Source organism: Scylla paramamosain, chromosome 12 (assembly GCF_035594125.1).
Source record: "Scylla paramamosain isolate STU-SP2022 chromosome 12, ASM3559412v1, whole genome shotgun sequence".
Taxonomy (NCBI): Eukaryota; Metazoa; Arthropoda; class Malacostraca; order Decapoda; family Portunidae; genus Scylla; species Scylla paramamosain.
The window spans coordinates 5,070,001-5,090,000 of NC_087162.1; the positions used below are offsets into that span (position 1 = coordinate 5,070,001).

Below are 20,000 nucleotides of genomic sequence, written 5' to 3' on the forward strand. Positions count from 1 at the left end.
TCAGTAAACTTTTCATTTCTAGGTTTGCAATTTTCATATATATATATATATATATATATATATATAAGCTGCCACTTTCAGGTGCGAGAACTGTCCAAACCGCAGTAATAATCGGCGTGATGTAATGGTAAGGGAAGTTTTATCTACTTAATTTCAAAAATATTTTCTATACATTTACCATCAGGAATCACATCATTCTTAAAAATAGTAACTTTAAATCCAAAAGTTTGCTTTCTATGGGTCATTCTCAAGCTGATAGGAAGGGAAGGAGAAGCGTCAGCCAGCAGAGGTCACTGGGTGGTGCGACATGAGAGCTGGAGGGCGGTCATGCACGAGCACTGACTTTGTGAGGCGAGAAGTGACGGCATGGGAAGAGTCGTTGGTTTGCGAGAAACTATCATATGAAATGGAAATCTGATGTAAAAAATAAGTCAATCATAGCATGGCAGAGAGAGAGAGAGAGAGAGAGAGAGAGAGAGAGAGAGAGAGAGAGAGAGAGAGAGAGAGAGAGAGAGAGAGAGTCTTGACTAAAATATGCCATACCTTTTGCTTCACTTCTGAAAACCATAACGAGAACACCTCTGCCAGTACTTCCAGTGATAAGCGTGGTGATGGTGGCCCTCAGCTGCGGCGAGGCGGAGGACCAAGCAGCGCTTCTCAGGGTGACGCCGCTTGCCGCCACTCTCTTCAAGTGAGCATCGCCTGACGCACCTGCCGGCCTAGCACGTCTTTGATAATTTCTAATAATAATGATGATGATAATATTGGTGATGATGATGATGATGATGATGATGATGATGATGATGGTGGTGGTGACGAGTGACCATAATAATAATAATAATAATAATAATAATAATAATAATAATAATAATAATAATAATAATAATAATAATTTGTAGTTATTTCACTAGGTATGAAGCAGAACCTCTGAGTTTCCCAACTAGGGTAAGTTTCGTCTATAAAATTTATACTTTTTTTCGTAATCCAGTCTTATCTAAAACTAACTAATAACAGTAACCTGATGCAGTATACCTGAATATGAAAGCAATGATTACCACCAACCACTGAGGAAACTTGTAGCTCAATTCCATGGATTTCAGTACAGTAAACAATATTAGAATATAGTTTGCTGAATTCATACATTGATATGGTGTAAGTAAATGAACATTTTCAAAACCCAAATTATTTACTTATGTTGCAGGTATATAAACTCGACTTCTTCAACTTACAGATGGTGAACAACCTTCAGCACCACAGGGAGAAAAGACAAACCACATCTGACTACACTCTTGAGGCCGACACCAGTGAAGCAATAAACTTTATATCCTCTGAAGAACTTCAAGGAGACAACCTCCACTCGACAGATTTAACACAGCTAACAGAGAATAGCAACAACATCCGCAATAATGGCTTCAGTGGTTCACAACTCCATAAGGGGGACATTGCACCAATACCGTATGATAATCTGGGTTGGTTCTCCAAGACTGTGGAGCTGGCTATGGACGGGTCACTCTATGTTGGCCTTGCACTAGGGATCATGTTCATTGCCGGCACGCTGCTGTCTGGAGCTATTGGGCTGTTTGGAGACACCTGTCTCATCTGCTCTTTTATAGGTTATGCTAACACTGTGGCCCCATAAGGGATCCATTACTCTGTGTTCTTAAAATGTTAATGAGTACTAATTTATTTTTTTTTAGAAATAGTACAGAGCAAAAGCGGTACAAATGATAACTGTTTCGTAGGTGCCTTTTCTTCCTGTCACCTACAAGGATGAAAGAGGAAGCAAACATATAAACTGAGTGAGAAAATGTGAAGAAACTCTAAAAGTTATTCTTAAAGGGAAGGAATCTGGAATATAAATTAAATTAAAACATTGTATAAATAAATATAAATATTAAACATGATGCATGTCCATGCAGAGGGACAGACATACTGAAGTTGCCAAGAGGTCATGAGCCTTGGATTGGTTAATGATTCTATAGAAAGTAACAATCCGTCCACCATTCATGAATCCGAACTTGCTTCCTGCACTAAACAAGGAAAGTAAGTGACAGGAAATCACAAGAAATGTGCATGTGACAACTTCAAAAAAATAAAAGAATGAATGAATGATGAATGAAAATGCTATTTTTCTATCTTGACAGCAGCAATGGCCACACTCCCTCCCTTTGCCTTCAGCATTGTAGTGCACACATATAACATATATAAGTACACATGCAAAAATCCATTCATAGAAATCAAACTGGTATGTGTTATTAGAGCACAAGAAATGCACCAAAAAGTGATGGGGAAGACAGCTTCTTTTATCAAATAGATAAAAAATTAAGATGACACCTCCTCTAATCAAAATCTTGAGAAGGCAAAATATTTCCAAAATATATAAACTGCATATACACACATAATAGTTTATATACTTTGATTTTTTTTTCAACCTAGAAAAAAAAAAAAGAAAGCTTCAAAAACCATTCATACATGTTCCCTGTAAAGGGACCAAAATCATATGAAGCAAACTCATCACACTATGGTCAGTATTCATAACATAAGACACCTGCATATCCAGCATGCTACTGTAGATAACATGTGCAAAAGATTTATATTTGTTTGGATTAGACATGCTGCTCTGTAACACCAAGATCCCACATACCACTGGTTACAGAGGAGCTTGTTGAATCCCACAACACCTGACCTGCCACTGAGAAATAGGTAGAATGAAACCAGAACAAATCAGAAACTCTTCAGCATTTAAGCAAGTGCAAAGATGTGAAATCATGAAACACAATAACTCTGACTGAAGATCTATCCATAAGTTTTTGCTTAAAGACAATTGCCATGATAGGGTGTTACAAGGTAGAAGCTGACTGCCTCACAAGAGGATACCTAGGAAACATTTTGGAATGACTGAAACCACAGCAAGCTTAGATAATGGGGATTTATGCCATAGTTATATCAATAGCAATTAGTGATAAAGATGTAAACATTTCATTTGAAATAAACTGAGGAAAATAAACTATACAAAACAGAAACAAATACCATAACTCATTGTGAAAAACAGGAATTTACAATTTTGAGTAAGGCAGAAGCAACAAATAGTTCTGGCAGCTTCTGGTTGTCACACATGCACAACCTTTGGCAAATCTAGATTGTTTGATTAACATTATGTTTACATGTTTAAAATTACTTTTCCACCATAGCAAGCTTGGATATTATGTAAAGTATATGATTTATTATAAGTGTTTTATTTATGTCATGATCATCACCCCACTTCGTTCATCAAGTAATATCACCTCAAGCTAAAAATGTGTGAGACAAATGATCTAGTAAAGACAGCCACAAACCCATGATAATACAAGCCTGTCTAGATTTAGTGGTGTTTCAGCAATGCAAGACCCATTACTATATGTATATTAAAGATCAGAATTCAGTAATACAACCAAACATCCTTCCTCCTCTAAAGTGCATGCAGCTCCTTATATCACACAACTAATGGACAGTGGATATTTAGTTCATAAAGTCAGATCAAACAAGGTCTATTACTGTAAAAGGTATCAATTATATTTTTCTTGCAAATCAGATGGAGCCAAAAGGAAAGAGATGCAAAGTGTGACAGGAAGCCTTACTGTGTGTACATGGTGTTTTTCCATCCTCACTTGAAGAATCTGTCACTGTCAGGTAGCCAATGTGTGATCATGCAACATGTGTTTGTCATATTTTCACTTTATGTACGAAGGCAGTGAAAAGTTCCTTCACATAGTTTTGTTGAATACTTTGATATTCAGGTGAAACAATTTGTATGATTTGGCAGACCTTCATCACCAATACTATGGGAGGTTGCACAGACTTTAAAATGGTTTCACTGGTTTAAAAAGACCAAACCTCAGTGGACACTAACCAGCATTGTGATAAGATGTCAGTAAGCTAAAATTCATGATATTGACCAAGTGAGCAATTTGATCATGGAAGACAATTAGCTGACTACAGTATCTTAAAAAGTTATTGTTAATTAGATTCAGATCAGTGATAATTTAGCACATCATATAATGAATGATTTTGATTTAATTATGCAAAGCAGCAAAACTTGTGCAACAAGCTGCTTTTAAGTGAGCACCAACAGCCTTAATTTAAGGAAGTCATGAAGGATATGCTGGAGACTGCAGTGTGCTGATTCCATAAACACTGTAGTATGGATACAACATAAAAGCCAAGATTCAGTTGTAACAGTGGAAGTTTCCAGCATCTTCAGATAAAAAAAAAAGAGAAAAAAAAAAACAGGATAAGTGAAGATCTAAGTCAATCTAATGCTGGCTTTTTTTTCTGATTACAGTACTAAAATGTTTTTCATTGATGAATACATATCAGGTAGCCAAATTGTTAAGAAATGTTATGAAGAGGTTATCTGTAGTTTTGTGATGTAGTTCAGCACACTAAATAAGATATGTGCAAGTTATACACATGGCAGGCCATTTTCTGTACCTGATCCAAAATTTCTTAGCTAAGCACAAAATTCCTCAAGTCTGCCAGGCTGCCTATTTTTCAGACATAGATCTTTGTGACTTCTGAATGTTCTCCAAGCTTTCGTGCGACTGAAAGGATCTTGTTTTGAAAACCAAGAAGACATTATCAAGAATGTGGTGGAGTAATTGATAGCCATTCTGGAAGAAACCTTCCAGAAAGGAAAGAACCACTGGGCTGGACATGTGGAGTCACAATGGACATATTTTGATGGATATTAGAATTGCATCCCCCTAAAAAAAAAAAAAAAAAAATTGGGGGGAATTTAAATAATGAAAGAACAGAGTACTTCTGTTTCTTTTTTTATAGGAACACATAAATTCTTTACGGAAATATGAAACATGCATTCCAAATTCCCAAGTCTCATTATTCTTAAAGCTAAAACATATGTAATTAATATTCATTTTGTTATTCTTTAAAATCAGACTTTATTCCTTCATATAATTTTGGGCATAATACACAGGCTTGATTGAAGTTATTAAAGTTTTCTAAGTCAATGTTAATATTGAATTATTAAGTGAAGTTAATAAATTCTGCAGAATCCTTGTTAGTTTATATACAGTCCTAGTTTTGCCTCTTAAGACAATCATAATTTTCTAGCTAATACAGGTCTTGTCCCTTTAAGTAGAAAATGTCCTGTAGCAGGCTACAAATGATAGAGAGACAGCCCTCAGAAATGTAAGTAAATTCCAGCACATCTGACATGCTGAAGTTAGTGTGATAAAACTAGATAAGGCTCCAACCTGGTATTAAAGTTCAGTGAAATAATGCCGCAGTCATAGTCTAACACCAGTATTATAGGCTGAGTACAGCAGCAGGTGCAAGATCTGTGTCCCTGCCCTGTACTGCTGTGATGGCTCTCTTGCTGCTTCATGGCAGTCAGCACCACCTCTTCCTCCAAACCTGTCAATCAACCTCCCTAAATTGCACTACAGTACATATCTATCATCAACCTCCCTACATTGCACTATGTATACTAGTACCTCTCCTTGGCTGGTGGAGAGGTGGAGAGCACAGCTACGGAAGTTAACTTAGATTAAAAATTTACAACACGTTTTCTTTACATTTCTGACATTATGCTAAAAAATGAGTATGATACAGCTTTTTAAGTAAACATACATAACCCATTTCTAATCTAATATTCAACAAAAAATATGTTCATAGCTGTGATGCACGAGACAAGGCAGTGATCGGCAACTATTGGCTTCTGGTGAAATTTAAAAAAAAATTGTGATTCTGAGCCACAAGGCAGCAAGTCAGGCACAAGATTGGCATCACTGATGAACTCGATTTTTGCACAACTTAATAAGTACTTGGCAGTATTGGAGATTGTTATAACTTAAGGAGCCATTTCTCTACAAGCAAATACCACACTCCTATGTGCATAGCATTTTGATATGGAAGTTTATTTTTTGTGTAACAATTATTACTAATATTATTACAAGTACTACTACTACTACTACTACTACTACTACTACTACTACTACTGCTACTACTACTACTACTACTACTACTACTACTACTACTACTATTACTTCTTATGAGACTGAGAAATATAAGTATATTTCAGCTACCAAGACATTCTATTATTTATTACTTTAATTCCCTTGACTATACAAAAAAAAGATGTAACTGCCTTCCTTGTCTGAAAATAAACATGCCACCTTTGCAATACATAAACATTCACACATTCAGATAAAATTCTCTCTATTACATCTGTCACACAACACCTCACACTCCTGATAGGAACACAGGAGGGCACCACTGGTGACCTCAGGGCCTTGAGAAGGTTTGGATGAACCTTACAGGGGCATGGTGTGAACTGGACCTTATATGGCAACAAGAGAGCTCCATATGAGGAGCAACATAAGAGTCACAACCAAAGAAGGTTCATTTTCCAGCTGCCTGAGCCTTTTCCACTTCCTCAGCAATAACTGTTGGCTTGGGTTGGAAGTTGATAACTTCCTCATACACAAGCTCTGTGAAACAAGTATTTATAGTCTTTAATGTTTATCTAATAATTACTAAAGTTCAGAATTACTTCACTTAGGCTATTCTAAGAATCCAGGATATATTCAAAATCAATATTAATAAAAGCAGTGTGTGATCATGAATATAACAATGCACTTTCAAGCATTCAGATAGTCTTATTTGTTGATGATATCATGAAAATATGCCTTGAAGATCTATTAGCCCAGTTTATTCTTAACAATATGTAAGTCAAAGAAGTTTTCTATCATAGCAAGCAGCCATATTATTACCAAGTCTGCTTCTCTCTTCAAAGGTTTTGCTCACCTTTCCATTTTTCAGTAGGGAGCTCCATGTCCTCAAAGCTCTGATCATATGGCTCACTGTCTGGCTCATCTGATGGATCAGCATACTGGGCTAAGTAGGGATGGGCCAGCGCTTGCACTGCTGTTATTCTCCGCTCACTGTCCAGCTCCAGCATTTTCTCCAACAAGTCCACCGCTGGAAGAAGACAAGGCTAGCAGACTATGTTCCTTCTAAATTTTATAGTATATTCTAAGACCAGCAAAAGCTTTTGTATTGACCAAAGTAAGTAAAAACACATCAAGTGGAACTTTTCTTTTGATGTATTCCTTGAAATATTTCTGACAATGGATACATAAACACCACCATGCCAGCCACTCACCAAGGGGATTAGCTCCTCTGAACACTTGTCTGAAATCCTTTTTCCTCATGTGTGGAAGGGAACGAATATAATTCCTTGCCTGAAAATATAATTACCATTACTATTCAGATAAATGAAGAAAATGTTACAAATCTGCCATTTGGACTGAATTAAACTACAGAACAAAAGAGGAAAATCAGTACAGAATGTCCTGCAATAAACAATAAATCTTACAAGAACTACTAAGTACAGAATACAAAGAAAAAAGTTTGAAGTCAACATATTCATGTTTTAAAAGGCACAGGCATAAAAGCACTATAATTATCACCACACAAAAACTCATAATCAGAAAGCATTTGTGCAAATTTATGGAACACAGAAAGCCTCAAAAGAGAACTATTGAAACAATATCATTCTACTCATTCAATCCTTGTGAAACATAATATCAAATAAATTATGAATCATGAATTTAATGTTTGTAGCCTTTTCCTGGCCAAGTGAAGTGACGTGTTCACTGTATATACTGAGAGGCATAAATAATACTGAATACCTCAAGATACATTATATTTATATTCTATGGGTAAGATATTTGTAATTAGTTACCTAGTATCTACATGTAAAAATGAAGATTTATTAATCTCTACAGAGCCATTTTTAGCCCAGAATACTTGTGGAGAACCTATACACTGGCCAGGCAGTGTTACCTCATCACTGGTGATCTTAGCCAAGGTTTCCTCATCTGGGGTTCCAGCCAGCACCAGGATGCGCGTTAGTTGGTCAATATCTGGGACGTTGGGTTAAGGCAGCTACAACGCAGGTTAGAGTCCAGCACCACAGAGATTAAGTCAACATGAAGCAAATTCAATTAATCTAATATACATTTTCAGTTTCACGACAGTTTTGCCTACGAATAAATTAGTGTTATAAAGATAAACAAAAAAAAAAGTACTAAAATTCCCAACACACCTAAAGTTCACATAAAGAGCTGTTTAATCTATTAAGTAGAAACAGAGCCAATATTAATCAGGACAAAACATTTCCCAAACGTAAATGTATAAACTTATATTCTAATAAATATATACATAAAACATAATGCTATATTATTTTATCTATGTGTAAAAATAAAGCTGCATGAAGTGACACTAGAATGGAAGCTGTTATGGGACACCAGACAGAATGCAGCATTGAGCAGGCAGGCCATTTATGCAACAAGAAACTCAAGCCTTGCAGGCCATGCAATCTTCTGAGTACAATAGAGAATATTCACATGCAGAGAAGTGATAAAATGCTGTAAATTTAAGAGACATTTTAGGAAACAACTAATGCATTTTAATATTCTCAAATCAGCAAAAGCAGCTGCCTATATGAAAGAGAAAAAACACAGGCATAGAAACAAATGCAGCTGGGTGGACAATGGCACACCTACAACAAAAACCACACACAGGGACATAAATTACCTACCTGCTGCTTCCATCCTGACTCACCTTGTATTAGCTGTGAGTGCAACTAAGGCACCTATTCTGTTTAAAGTTCAATCTTATTACAGCTATATGTATTAATTCATATAGATAGTGAGTGATACAGTGAAAATTAACTGGATTAACTGACATGTAAGCTACAACATGGTGTGTGTGTGGAAGGCAAAGGAGGGTGGTTGGGGTGGTGGTCATAGGTGTGCCTTGTCAAGTGGGCAACTAACCTCATCGCTGGAGAGCTTATCAACAAGATCCTGCCTGGGCGTCCCCACCAGCTTCATGATCTTGTTGAGCTGATCTATGTCTGATAAAGAGGGCTAAGGGAAAACCTAACAATCAGGTTGGCCAACAGAAAATTTACAAATTCATGCCTCCAGAAGCTTTGGAGCAACACAGGAAAAGACAAAAAGAAAAAAAATACATGCATAAATTCAGAAATACCAGCTACAGAACAAAACTCCACCACCATTATCTTGGAAATGTTTACACTGCACCAGAAGGACATGAAGAGGTAACAGACATGATGAAGAGCTGAATTATTTGTGCAAGTGAACCTTAGCAATTAATATTTAACACCATATATTTCTACATAGTAACCAGGCACCATATTTACTGCATTAGCCATTCCACCAGCCATATACAATGAAAAATAATGTCACACCATCAAAACACCACAATTATTGCAAACATGTGCACATTGTATATTAATATTTGAACAAGGCTTCTTCTCTTCAAATAACCATATACCAGCACCATAGAACATGTTAACCTCAACCAGGTCAACTCAAGTTTACAGATATTAAATATATTAAATGTCTTAAGCAAACTCCCCAGTAAACACTATATACAGGGTTTCTACAGTTTACATACCTGAATCAGCATTAGTGCCTGTTAGGGATCCACTTAAAAGCCACAATACATTTTATTGGAGAAACAATTAATACCCATTTCTACATCAACATAAACATTTTTTCATTGATTATGGATAAATATAAAAAAAATACATAAGTAAAAAAAATAAATAAAAAAAAAAATCAATAATATTAAAAGCTGGCTAGTAAGTGTGGATTCCTGTGATACAAGAAAACAACAACAAACCTACCCTCACTGATGGCAAGTCCTTCTTCCTCACTGCTGGCTGAGAACTGGTAACTTTCTCAAAAGCAATACATATTCCTAGACATAATTACACTACACAGAGACATGAGACAGAAAAATACCATTTACTTATCCATCTCAACATTATCATTGGAAAGACAACCAAGGAATAAAAAGTTGTTAGTTGAGTTAACCAAGAGCTCACCCATTCTGACATGCTCCTCGTACAGACAAACATTTTCCAAGGCCACAGAAAAACACAGACAACAGAGTTACTGGGAGACACAGACGCTTACTAAGAAGCTGCATTGAGAGACAGGACTGTGGAAGTGCTGATGTTTTTTCCCATTTTCTTAAAGGTGGGAGGGAGGAACAGAGAGACAGTATGTTGGAGGGGAGGGAGGGAATTTGAACGCAACTTACCGACTCAGAAGTGATGCGGTTGAGGTACTCCTGAGGAGGCGTTCCAAGCAGTTCCATGATAAGATTGAGCTGCTGAATATCTAAGTCTCCACTAAGGGCCAAACAACAACAACATGCGAGGACTTATGTAGATCAACAAACACAGGACAAACAAACACGCAAACACAGGCAAACAAAGAACAAAAAGACAGATCATTAAAACACGTGTGTGCACGAGCATGTGTGCGCGCGCACACACACACACACACACACACACACACACACACACACACACACACACACACACACACACACACACACACACACACACACACACACACACACACACACACACGCACACACACGACAGATTAGGTACACTGTGCGGAATGTGCGGATAGGTTCATAAATGTACACAGCTTCCTTTGTACAAAAATTAACTTTGCCAACTTTTCCACAGTACTCACAATAAACTTGATCCACACAGCCTTGTATGACTCAGTCACAACCGAGCAACATGATTTCACAAAGAAATGTTACAAAATTGAGAGCACAAAGTATTTTCCCTACCCCTGAAAAGATATTATATCTAAGAAAGGATGAAAAAAAAAAAATGCTTGTAAAATATTGAACAAACAATCTTGAATTCAATACAAAAGAACCAATGCTTCTGGCAGTCAAAATACTTGAGCTGTCAATAACATCCACAATGAAATTTCTCCTTTGGTCTCCTAGAGGGATGCCATGCTGCATCAGGGTGGTGGCTGGCAGTTGGGTTCACAGACTGCACCACCACAACAGATGTAAGTCATCAATCACAGCAAGTGCAGGTGTCATGCCAGGCAAGAGGATTGTTTGGGGTATAGTCAGAATAAGAAGGGTGCAAATAGTACACTTTCAAGGTGAGGGGCTTGTGCATGCTGATTGCAATGGAAGATGTGGATGCATCATGGGGCATATGCTAGGAATAAAAAGTATATGAAATAATATGCAATTTTCTAGATGAAATATATATGAAAAAATAAATAAATAAAATAAATAATATATATATATATATATATATATATATATATATATATATATATATATATATATATATATATATATATATATATATATATATATATATATATATATATATATATATCATATTATAATTTCAACACATTTCTCTGAAAAGCAACAGATAATGCAAAAATAATTGTCACTCAAGAAATTTCAAGACAAAGGATCCTCAACACACTTAAGATAATACAATCTATATACAATATATACTAATTACAAAACAACCTTTTAAAAGCAACTCCTTAAAATTTTGGAAAAACTACAACAGGCCAAGAGATAACTTTCCTAAGTAGGTCATTATTGTAGCCCAAAGTCAAATCTCCAGGACTAATAACAATTAAAATGTTCAACACTTCATGAGAGCACAATCACTCATTGTGCAAAATTGGCATCATTTACAACAGCTAGCATGGGAAATGGCATATTGACAGCAAGGAAAAAAGAATGGCACAATGAAAGGAAAGCAACCTAAGGGAATGAGAGATAAAGGCTTCGGCTTAAGGCTGAGGCATAAAGTGGTAGATTAGGATGAGGCTGAGGACCTGACCAGTAACACACTAGTGACAATTCATGTGGCATACAAAAAGGATACGGTCAGCACCTGGGAAGAGTGTTCGCCCTGTGAGCAGCTCTGCCATGATGCATCCCACAGACCAGATGTCCACTGCAAGATGAGCACATTTACTCTCTCTCTCTCTCTCTCTCTCTCTCTCTCTCTCTCTCTCTAAAGTAGTATAGAGCTACTCTGCTTTTAACCATGTCAGTACACTCACTTGGCATTGTTTACACTGCCTGATGTAGTTTTTGGAGAGGACTGATAAGACATGAGTGTGTGAATACTGGATTATAAACCAAGATATTCTGAATAATGCTGATTCCCAGTTAAGATCATTTATAAAATTCAAGAGAAATATGTTCTCACATTCTAGGAGACACTATCAATATTAAAGATATACATGGTGTAACGTGAGTTTCTGTGGATACTGCTACAGGAGAAAGTACATGTTATGCTGAGTGGAAAATGTTCTATGCATATATGCATTTTGAGGTGTTGTTTATGTTTATGTTATGAGATTCAAGTGTGGCCAGGCAACAGATTCACAACAGCAGGGCAGGCATCCATGGTGGGATGTGTAGATGCAGGATGTCCAATGGTGAAACTGTGAATGATTTAAACATGATTTCTACGAGTTTGGAGCATTTCAGTATCCCATAACGAGATGAGTGGTATTGACAGACAGGTGATTTACCGATAAACATTATACAACAATGGTATGACTGTAGTTAATGGCAAATAAAAAAATTTGCAACATGGCACCAAGCCTTCCTGGACAGGGACAGGGAAGGATCAAAATTAGCATTAAATCAGCCGATTGCTAACCAGTCACTTGCAGTTTCACGCTGAGACAGTGAAATTGAATACATTTAGTTTATATTGCATAATTTTGGGAGGAAAAACTACCACCAATGCCACACACAGTAATGTGGAGTATGTGGACAAAGTGTTTCTCCACCATGGTTGCCTGCCTGGCCCAGGCATTGCATCTGTTGCTAAACAAAGCATCAAAATGCATGTGCAAAGAACATTTTTTATTTAGAATAACCTGTACTTTCACCTCTACACAACCTTGTATGAAAAAACTTAAGGAACTGAAATAATCTACTCTTTTCTCTTCACAGATTACTACTTGCTAATTACAGACTCAACCACAAATGAATATATACAATAGCTATTATAAATAAATGACTTATTATAAATCAATATGAATCTCATCAGTGCATGCCATATACAGGTTTAAATGTATAAACAGGCAATGTCATTGTGAAATTCTAATACTAAATTATCATGACTGAGAAGAAAAGAAAATGTCCTAATATCTAGTTTGCAAGTGGTGCCCTTGAAGTGGAATACATTCTCATTAAAATTTCTAAGTCCTGCACCCCTGATACAATTCTCTAGCAAGGAGAAATTTTGAAGTGTTTACTCCCAGCAAAAGTTCTGACAGCCAACTGATCAAAGTGTGACAAGAAGAGTGTGTGTGTGTGTGTGTGTGTGTGTGTGTGTGTGTGTGTGTGTGTGTGTGTGTGTGTGTGTGTGTGTGTGTGTGTGTGTGTGTGTGTGTGTGTGTGTGTGTGTGTATTTATTTAAGGAACTTTTGAGAGCTCAAGCAGCCCATCACAAATGTTGGTAGCTCAGCCAACTGTGCCAGTGACACAATGCAGACTATTTACTTGGGTGTCCTGACAGTGTCTGGCGAGGAGAATGCTGACTTACAGCTTTTTGTGTCTCATGCTATTTGGGGAAGTCTACTAAAAAAAGAAAATATTTAGCCTCTCAAGGTTAAGATTCTCCCCTCACACTGGCTGTTTCAGGAATACATCATACTGACACGCCTCTTCACTCACCAGTCTGATTATAGTGCATCCAGTTGAGCATAATTTCTGGTGCTCTGTACCATCTTGTGGCAACATAACCTGTCATTTCTGACTCTGTGGGCCGGGCCAGTCCAAAATCTAGAATCTTCAGCTCACAGTCTTCATTGACTGCAATATTGCTGGGCTTGAGGTCCTGTAGCATGAAATGGAAGGAGAGTCAGTTTAAATGTGCAAAACTAAAAATATACAATGAAATTCATCAATTGAATTCACCATATAAGCATAAATAACTGCAGTACAGAATAGTTTGCTCATTATCTGCTTTGATTTATGTTTGAGAGTAATCTATACATTTATTCAGTGTCTATCAACATTACCTAGTTAACAGAAGACAGATAAAAAAAATAGATAAGTAAAATATATATGATAAGAAGAACAGGAATCATGATTTTTCTTTTTTTTTAAAGAATACCTGCATTGAAAAGACAAAGTTTTGATTATGTAATTCCCTTAGAGGATCCAGTGATAACAAATGAATGGACAGTAGATATGCAGTAAGGGGAGCAGTCATGTAACTGAGGAATATGATGTAGAATGATTGCACAAGATTACACAACAAAAACATATATCTAGACCTGTTTGTCTATAAAATCATATGCAGAAGTCATCAGGGAGGAGGAAGGATAAGGATGTGAGGGAAGTGGCTAGGGTGTAGGAATATGAAGCGGATTTGAAGAAGGATGAGACTGTGTGGTAAGTGTGTTAAGTGGTGTGGAAGGAACAGAGAAGGGTAAGGCTATGGAGTGGAAGTACATGAGTGAGTGTGAAATAAAGTGGGAGGAAAAGATGAAGGTCAGGCTGTGTGGTAGGTGTGTGAGATGGAGTGGTTTGGAAGATGGCTGGTGGTTTACCCTGTGGATGATGCCAGCAGAGTGGATGTACTTGAGCCCTCGTAACACCTGGTAGATGAGGAACTGTACATGGTCATCAGTCAACTTCTGGGTCTTGACTATATTGTTGAGGTCAGCTCCCATAAGAGGTGTCACCAGATACCTGCAAGTAAAACAACACATCATGTCACCTGCACACATCTTTGCTGCAATCATAAACATCATTAGTTCTCCTCCACTCATTGCAGTCTATTCCAGGAAGCCCCAGCAAAACTTCTCTCAACTGTCCATCTACTAATCTGCCTTGCTTTACCATCTACAGGTTACTGACATCTTTACAGCAATTGTCCAGAATAGTAGATACCAGCCAAAGAATAATGAAAGGAAGGGCAAATATACAATCCAATGGAAAGGCGGGCAATGAAGCATATCAGTCCCTAAATACATCAGAAGTCATACCTAATAATGCTTTGAGGATATTATCATCTTATTTCAACATTAACTTAACCTATCTAAATAAATGAAAGACAATGGAAGAGCCTGGCCAACTGAAAGTCAGGAAAACACCAAGTATATAATGTACAAGATTATGTTGACTTTATAAAACATGAAGTCTTTTAAATGCCAGCATAGGGGTATCTAATTAAACTGTAAGAAAGGAGGAATTCATTATTGCTAGCATGTAATGAATGATGGCAATAATCCAATGCTGTGAGTATATTAAGTCTTCATGCTTACTACCATCTCAGTGTTGTTGCTTCCATACCACACCCAATGAGGGGAGAGTCCATCTTGTGAGAGGACACCTTAACATGCACCTACAGATTACCTAACCCCTTCATTTAAATTACACCATCATTCTTCTACCTTTTCTTCTCCTTATGATTATATTACCAAAATCAGTATCTTTTATTCTGAATTTGTCAATCTTCTCTTTATTATCACTGTTGATGTTGTTGTTACCAATATCTTCATCTTTATTCTTTTAAGATATCACTTATTATCACTATTTCTCTGCATCATGTCACTAAGTCAAACTGCCAACACAACCACAAACCTTGACTGCAGTACTTCATTAACTCAAGCTTTCCTTGGTTCAAACATAGGAGTGCACACCAAATATACCTGCTCATGCACCTCAGAGCCAACACTTACCCACTTCCTCATCTTGCTCAATGGCACATAAAAACCCCCCTTGCAGCAATCCCTCCTAAACTGCCAAACAAAAGGACTGTGTATTGTAGCTTATCACTTCTCATTCTGTCGTGGCCGAGTGATATATGATAGTGTTCTCAACCACGTGAATGGAAAGCGTGGCATTATGGAGAGAGAGAGAGAGAGAGAGAGAGAGAGAGAGAGAGAGAGAGAGAGAGAGAGAGAGAGAGAGAGAGAGAGAGAGAGAGAGAGAGAGAGAGAGAGAGAGAGAGAGAGAGAGAGAGAGAGAGAGAGAGAGAGAGAGAGAGAGAGAGAGAGAGAGAGAGAGAGAGAGAGAGAAAGCCACTGTCCCCATCGCAATACTGTCACGCCAGATATTCAATTGGGTACAAAATTAAGACGTAGGATTTTAATTGTGTCAGACTAATACGATGATGCTGGGGCAAAAGACGACGACGACGATTACGAGGAGGAGGAGGAGGAGGAGGAGAGCATTAAACATTTACGTAGGTCAACCTTGAATCATCCGGTTTAGTTCAGTTAAGCCACGAGTCTCCAAAAGCGAGAGCATTAAAGTGTTCTGATTACATCGTGCGAGGATTTTAAAAGATCGACAGCACACAAGAGGATAAGCGATTGCACGGATGATGATGATGATGATGATGACGACGGCAAATCTTCCCACCACCTGCCTCACATTCATCACTGACACAAAGACCAAGACGGATTAAGCTTCTGCGCACCTGCCAGCGGGATGACCTCTTGATTGTGTCCTGTTTTCTGTGCTGTCTGAACGAACGTGTTGTTGAGGTGTAGTAGTTAAAGTAACGGCAGTAGTAGTAGTAGTAGTAGTAGTAGTAGTAGTAGTAGTAGTAGTAGTAGTAGTAGTAGTAGTAGTAGTAGTTATAGTAAAGTTAAAGTAATGGTGGTAGAAGTAGTAGTCGTAGAAGCAGTAGTAGTAGTAGTGGTGGTGGTGGTGGTGGTGGTGCTGGTGGTGGTGGTGCTGGCGGCAGCAAATAATGTCATGCTTCTGGAGCCATGTCACTGCTGTTGTGGCGCCAATATAAACAAATAATTCTTAACAGACGTGAGAGGCAGCCCAGAAACACACACAGTTTAATTTACTACAAGTGATTCTTTAACTCTTAATACATAAAACTAACATTCTGGCTACCACATTTTTTTTTTTTATAACTGTCCAAATATCACTTTCTTAATTACACTCCAAATCTGTACATCCTTTTCTGACGATACATTGAATAAAACGAAAACATGCAGGTGATACGCGCGTGATTACCAATATTTATAACTCCTGTACACATGACTTGCACTAAAGGCTCCAGTGATTGACAAAAACGACGACAAAAACGACATGTTATAATGATAATTCTGACAATGATGATGAACTACAGTAACCACACCAGCCAGGACACACGAGTCTAATCCTTCCCTAACACATCACGCCACAAGGACAGGTTACTAGGTGCATTTATCAGAGCATAACAACAAGCCACTCTCCTTCCTGTCCTCCTTCCTTGAGACCCTCCCCCCCATCCCTCTCTCTCCGTCTCTGCCTCTCTCCCTCAGCACCTGTATGGCCTGCCTGGTTGCCCCGCTGCTAGCTAGGTCAGTGTTACAAGGCCAACCGAGGGACAAACCAGTAATTACCACACGTAAAGCCTCCCTCCCTTCTACACACACCGGACGCGAATGACGGACAAGAACACTCGTATTAATAACAAACACTACTTGTACTAATGACATTCTCCAGGAAAGCTCCATCTAGGTAAACTTAGAATATAAAAGAATAAGGGAAATGGGACAAAATGAATATAGAGAGATGGGAGGTGGGAGCAACGTACTAAATAACAAACACTATTCGTAATAATAACATTCTTTCAGGCAGTTATGTCTCGGTAAACTCAGAATTAAGAGGGCTAAGGAAAATATGAGAAAAGGGAGATAGAGAGATGTGAAGTGGGAGCAGTGTACGTACAGAAGCAAACAAGAAGAGGAAGGCTTAGGAAGAGTTCAGACAGACGGGGTGACACATACGCAAAGAAACAAGATACGTAAAAAAAAAAGCAAATAAAAAAAAAGAACAAGACAGATGGGCGGTGGCTGCAACAAACGAACAACACACACACACACACACACACACACACACGTAGAAGGAAACAAAACAAAACAGAAAAAAAAGAAAAAACACAACAGAGACAACATACGCAAGATAAGGAAAAGAAAAGAAAAGAAGATCCACAAATCACACAGATCAAGCGGGATGTGGGCGGTGGCTGCAGCAAACATAGGGAACAAGTTGAGTTTAATCTTTGTCCAACCCACACTAAAATATCCTTTCCTGGCTGGTGTCGAGAGGTGGGGGCGGTGGCAGTGTACAGGGAAGCCTAAGCAAGTCTGTGGCGGCAGCAGTGTTGTCAGCAAGGCGTGTCGGATTATTCCTTCCCTACTTGAATGACATAAGAAAGGGGTTAAGGTTGGAGAAAACGTCCGTAGGTGTCGAGGAGAATACACGAGTACACGGGTGTCGGGTTTGTGTATAAAGAAGTAGGAGGGTAGATGGATGGTGGTCGCTTGCTAATGTTACCTATAGGAATGAGTGAGGGAGTTGATGAGGGTGTATGTACGGAGGTAGTCATGTGAAGGTTAAGGTACATAGTGTGTGTGTGAAGGTTTGATGAATGTACCATGACTGACTGACTGAGTGAATGCATGACACACACACACACACACACACACACACACACACACACACACACACACACACACACACACACACACACACACACACACACACACATATTTTGGTACTGTACACACCCAGCACACAAGCTACAGCAGTTGAACAAGTAAGGTAAAGTAAAAATAAGTACTGAGGTGAAGCGAAATAAGGAGCAAACTTCCATACCATTCTCCTCCTCCTCCTCCTCCTCCAACCCCTCTACCAAACATGAAAGTCACGCCTCTCACCCACGCAAGGAAATACAAGAATAGGGAGCACCACCACCACCACCACCACCACCACCGTCACTGCCATTACCAGTATCGACCATCGCCATCAGACATCGCCAGCCAGTCCACCACACCACAAAGAACTCTCGCAGCTTTCTCCTATAGCTCTCTCTCTCTCTCTCTCTCTCTCTCTCTCTCTCATCTCTCTCTCTCTCTCTCTCTCTCTCTCTCTCTCTCTGGCAGTATTATGTAGGAGTTTTAATGATTTTTCTTATACGTATTTTTTAGGTACTAATTAATGAGCCTGATTAAATTAAAGTATCGAAAGAAAGCTCTCTCTCTCTCTCTCTCTCTCTCTCTCTCTCTCTCTCTCTCTCTCTCTCTCTCTCTCTCTCTCTCAATAATTCCCATGGAAGCTGATTTTTAAACTTTTCAGATATTTTTTCTTCACATGGATTGATTTCTTCCTTAACTCGGTGAATTTATATGTATGTATGTATGTATGTATGTATGTATGTATGTATGTATGTAAATATGTATGCATGTATGCGAGGATGGATAGGTGGATGCACTATCCATGCAATATGGATGTATGCATATTCTCTCTCTCTCTCTCTCTCTCTCTCTCTCTCTCTCTCATCTCTCTCTCTCTCCTCTCTCTCTCTCTCTCTCTCTCTCTCTCTCTCTCTCTCTCTCTCTCTCTAGTCTCGTCTCATCTCGGCTGCAGTGTCATATGATCCGGTGGTCGCGGCGCCCTCAAATCAAACTCAATCAATCCATCTGGTCTCTGGTTTCCTCGCTCGTCTGCCGCTCTGTTAACCTCACTAATCTGAAGCAAAGACACTGAGAAAGTCGGAAAAAAAAAAATAGGAGGAAAAGTATTATAACCGAAAGGTTTTATAATACTTTTGAGGAATAAGAGAGTAAATAAGGGAAAATTTAAACACGAAACGGAAAACATAATGCCAACGAACAGTACAACAATAGGCTATTATCACCAACACCAAAACAACTAAGACGAATATGAATAAGAACAAAAAAAAAAAAAAAAAAATATGAAATACATTGTAGGGAAATTATTTCTAAGGACCCAGAAAGGAAGACATCACACAAACAAACAGCAGAACAAAAGAGCAAAGGGGAAGAGATAAGATAACCAACAGAATACCGATAAGGACGAGGGAGAAAAGAAAAGAGAAAACTAAGGTAACAAAATAAGCTAAAACGATGACGTAAGTGAACAGGTGGGCAGCAGGTAACAACAGCAATCAAGGAGAGAAAACGGAGGCAAAATAGTCAGCTAGGCGGGGAAGGAGAGAGAGGGGGGGGGAGAAAGACGAGAAGGAATGAGGTAAAGAACAGAAAGAGGAGAAAGAAAAATCAATGAAAACCGAAAAATAGGAACTGATTTAAGTAAACAAGTAGAGA

General features: G+C 38.2%; 3 protein-coding genes across 5 annotated transcripts in view; 1 reads left to right on the forward strand and 2 right to left on the reverse strand.

Moving 5' to 3' along the window:
* Positions 1-583, reverse strand: part of LOC135105560 (uncharacterized) — a 30,710-nt gene extending 30,127 nt beyond the window's left edge. Inside the window, exon 1 of the mRNA XM_064013777.1 lies at positions 544-583. Coding sequence (XP_063869847.1) covers positions 544-568 — 25 coding nt within the window. The 5' untranslated portion in view covers positions 569-583. The remainder of the gene's footprint in view (positions 1-543) is intronic.
* The window catches only part of LOC135106085 (uncharacterized), a 2,568-nt gene extending 929 nt beyond the window's left edge, over positions 1-1,639 (forward strand). Inside the window, exons 2-5 of the mRNA XM_064014924.1 lie at positions 82-127; positions 589-691; positions 912-945; positions 1,232-1,639. Coding sequence (XP_063870994.1) covers positions 612-691; positions 912-945; positions 1,232-1,639 — 522 coding nt within the window. The 5' untranslated portion in view covers positions 82-127; positions 589-611. The remainder of the gene's footprint in view (positions 1-81; positions 128-588; positions 692-911; positions 946-1,231) is intronic.
* A 3,273-nt stretch (positions 1,640-4,912) lies between these two features.
* The window catches only part of LOC135105563 (mitogen-activated protein kinase 14-like), a 39,419-nt gene continuing 24,331 nt past the window's right edge, over positions 4,913-20,000 (reverse strand). Inside the window, exons 4-10 of one of the 3 annotated variants that reach the window (XM_064013790.1) lie at positions 14,469-14,610; positions 13,588-13,750; positions 11,774-11,845; positions 7,846-7,925; positions 7,163-7,241; positions 6,805-6,978; positions 4,913-6,488 (exon numbers count right to left, since the gene is read on the reverse strand). In XM_064013790.1, coding sequence (XP_063869860.1) covers positions 6,400-6,488; positions 6,805-6,978; positions 7,163-7,241; positions 7,846-7,925; positions 11,774-11,845; positions 13,588-13,750; positions 14,469-14,610 — 799 coding nt within the window. In that variant the 3' untranslated portion in view covers positions 4,913-6,399. Of the gene's footprint in view, positions 6,489-6,804; positions 6,979-7,162; positions 7,242-7,845; positions 7,926-8,840; positions 8,921-10,137; positions 10,218-11,773; positions 11,846-13,587; positions 13,751-14,468; positions 14,611-20,000 lie in introns of all 3 variants that reach the window. The other 2 variants (XM_064013791.1, XM_064013792.1) reach the window with 2 other exon arrangements.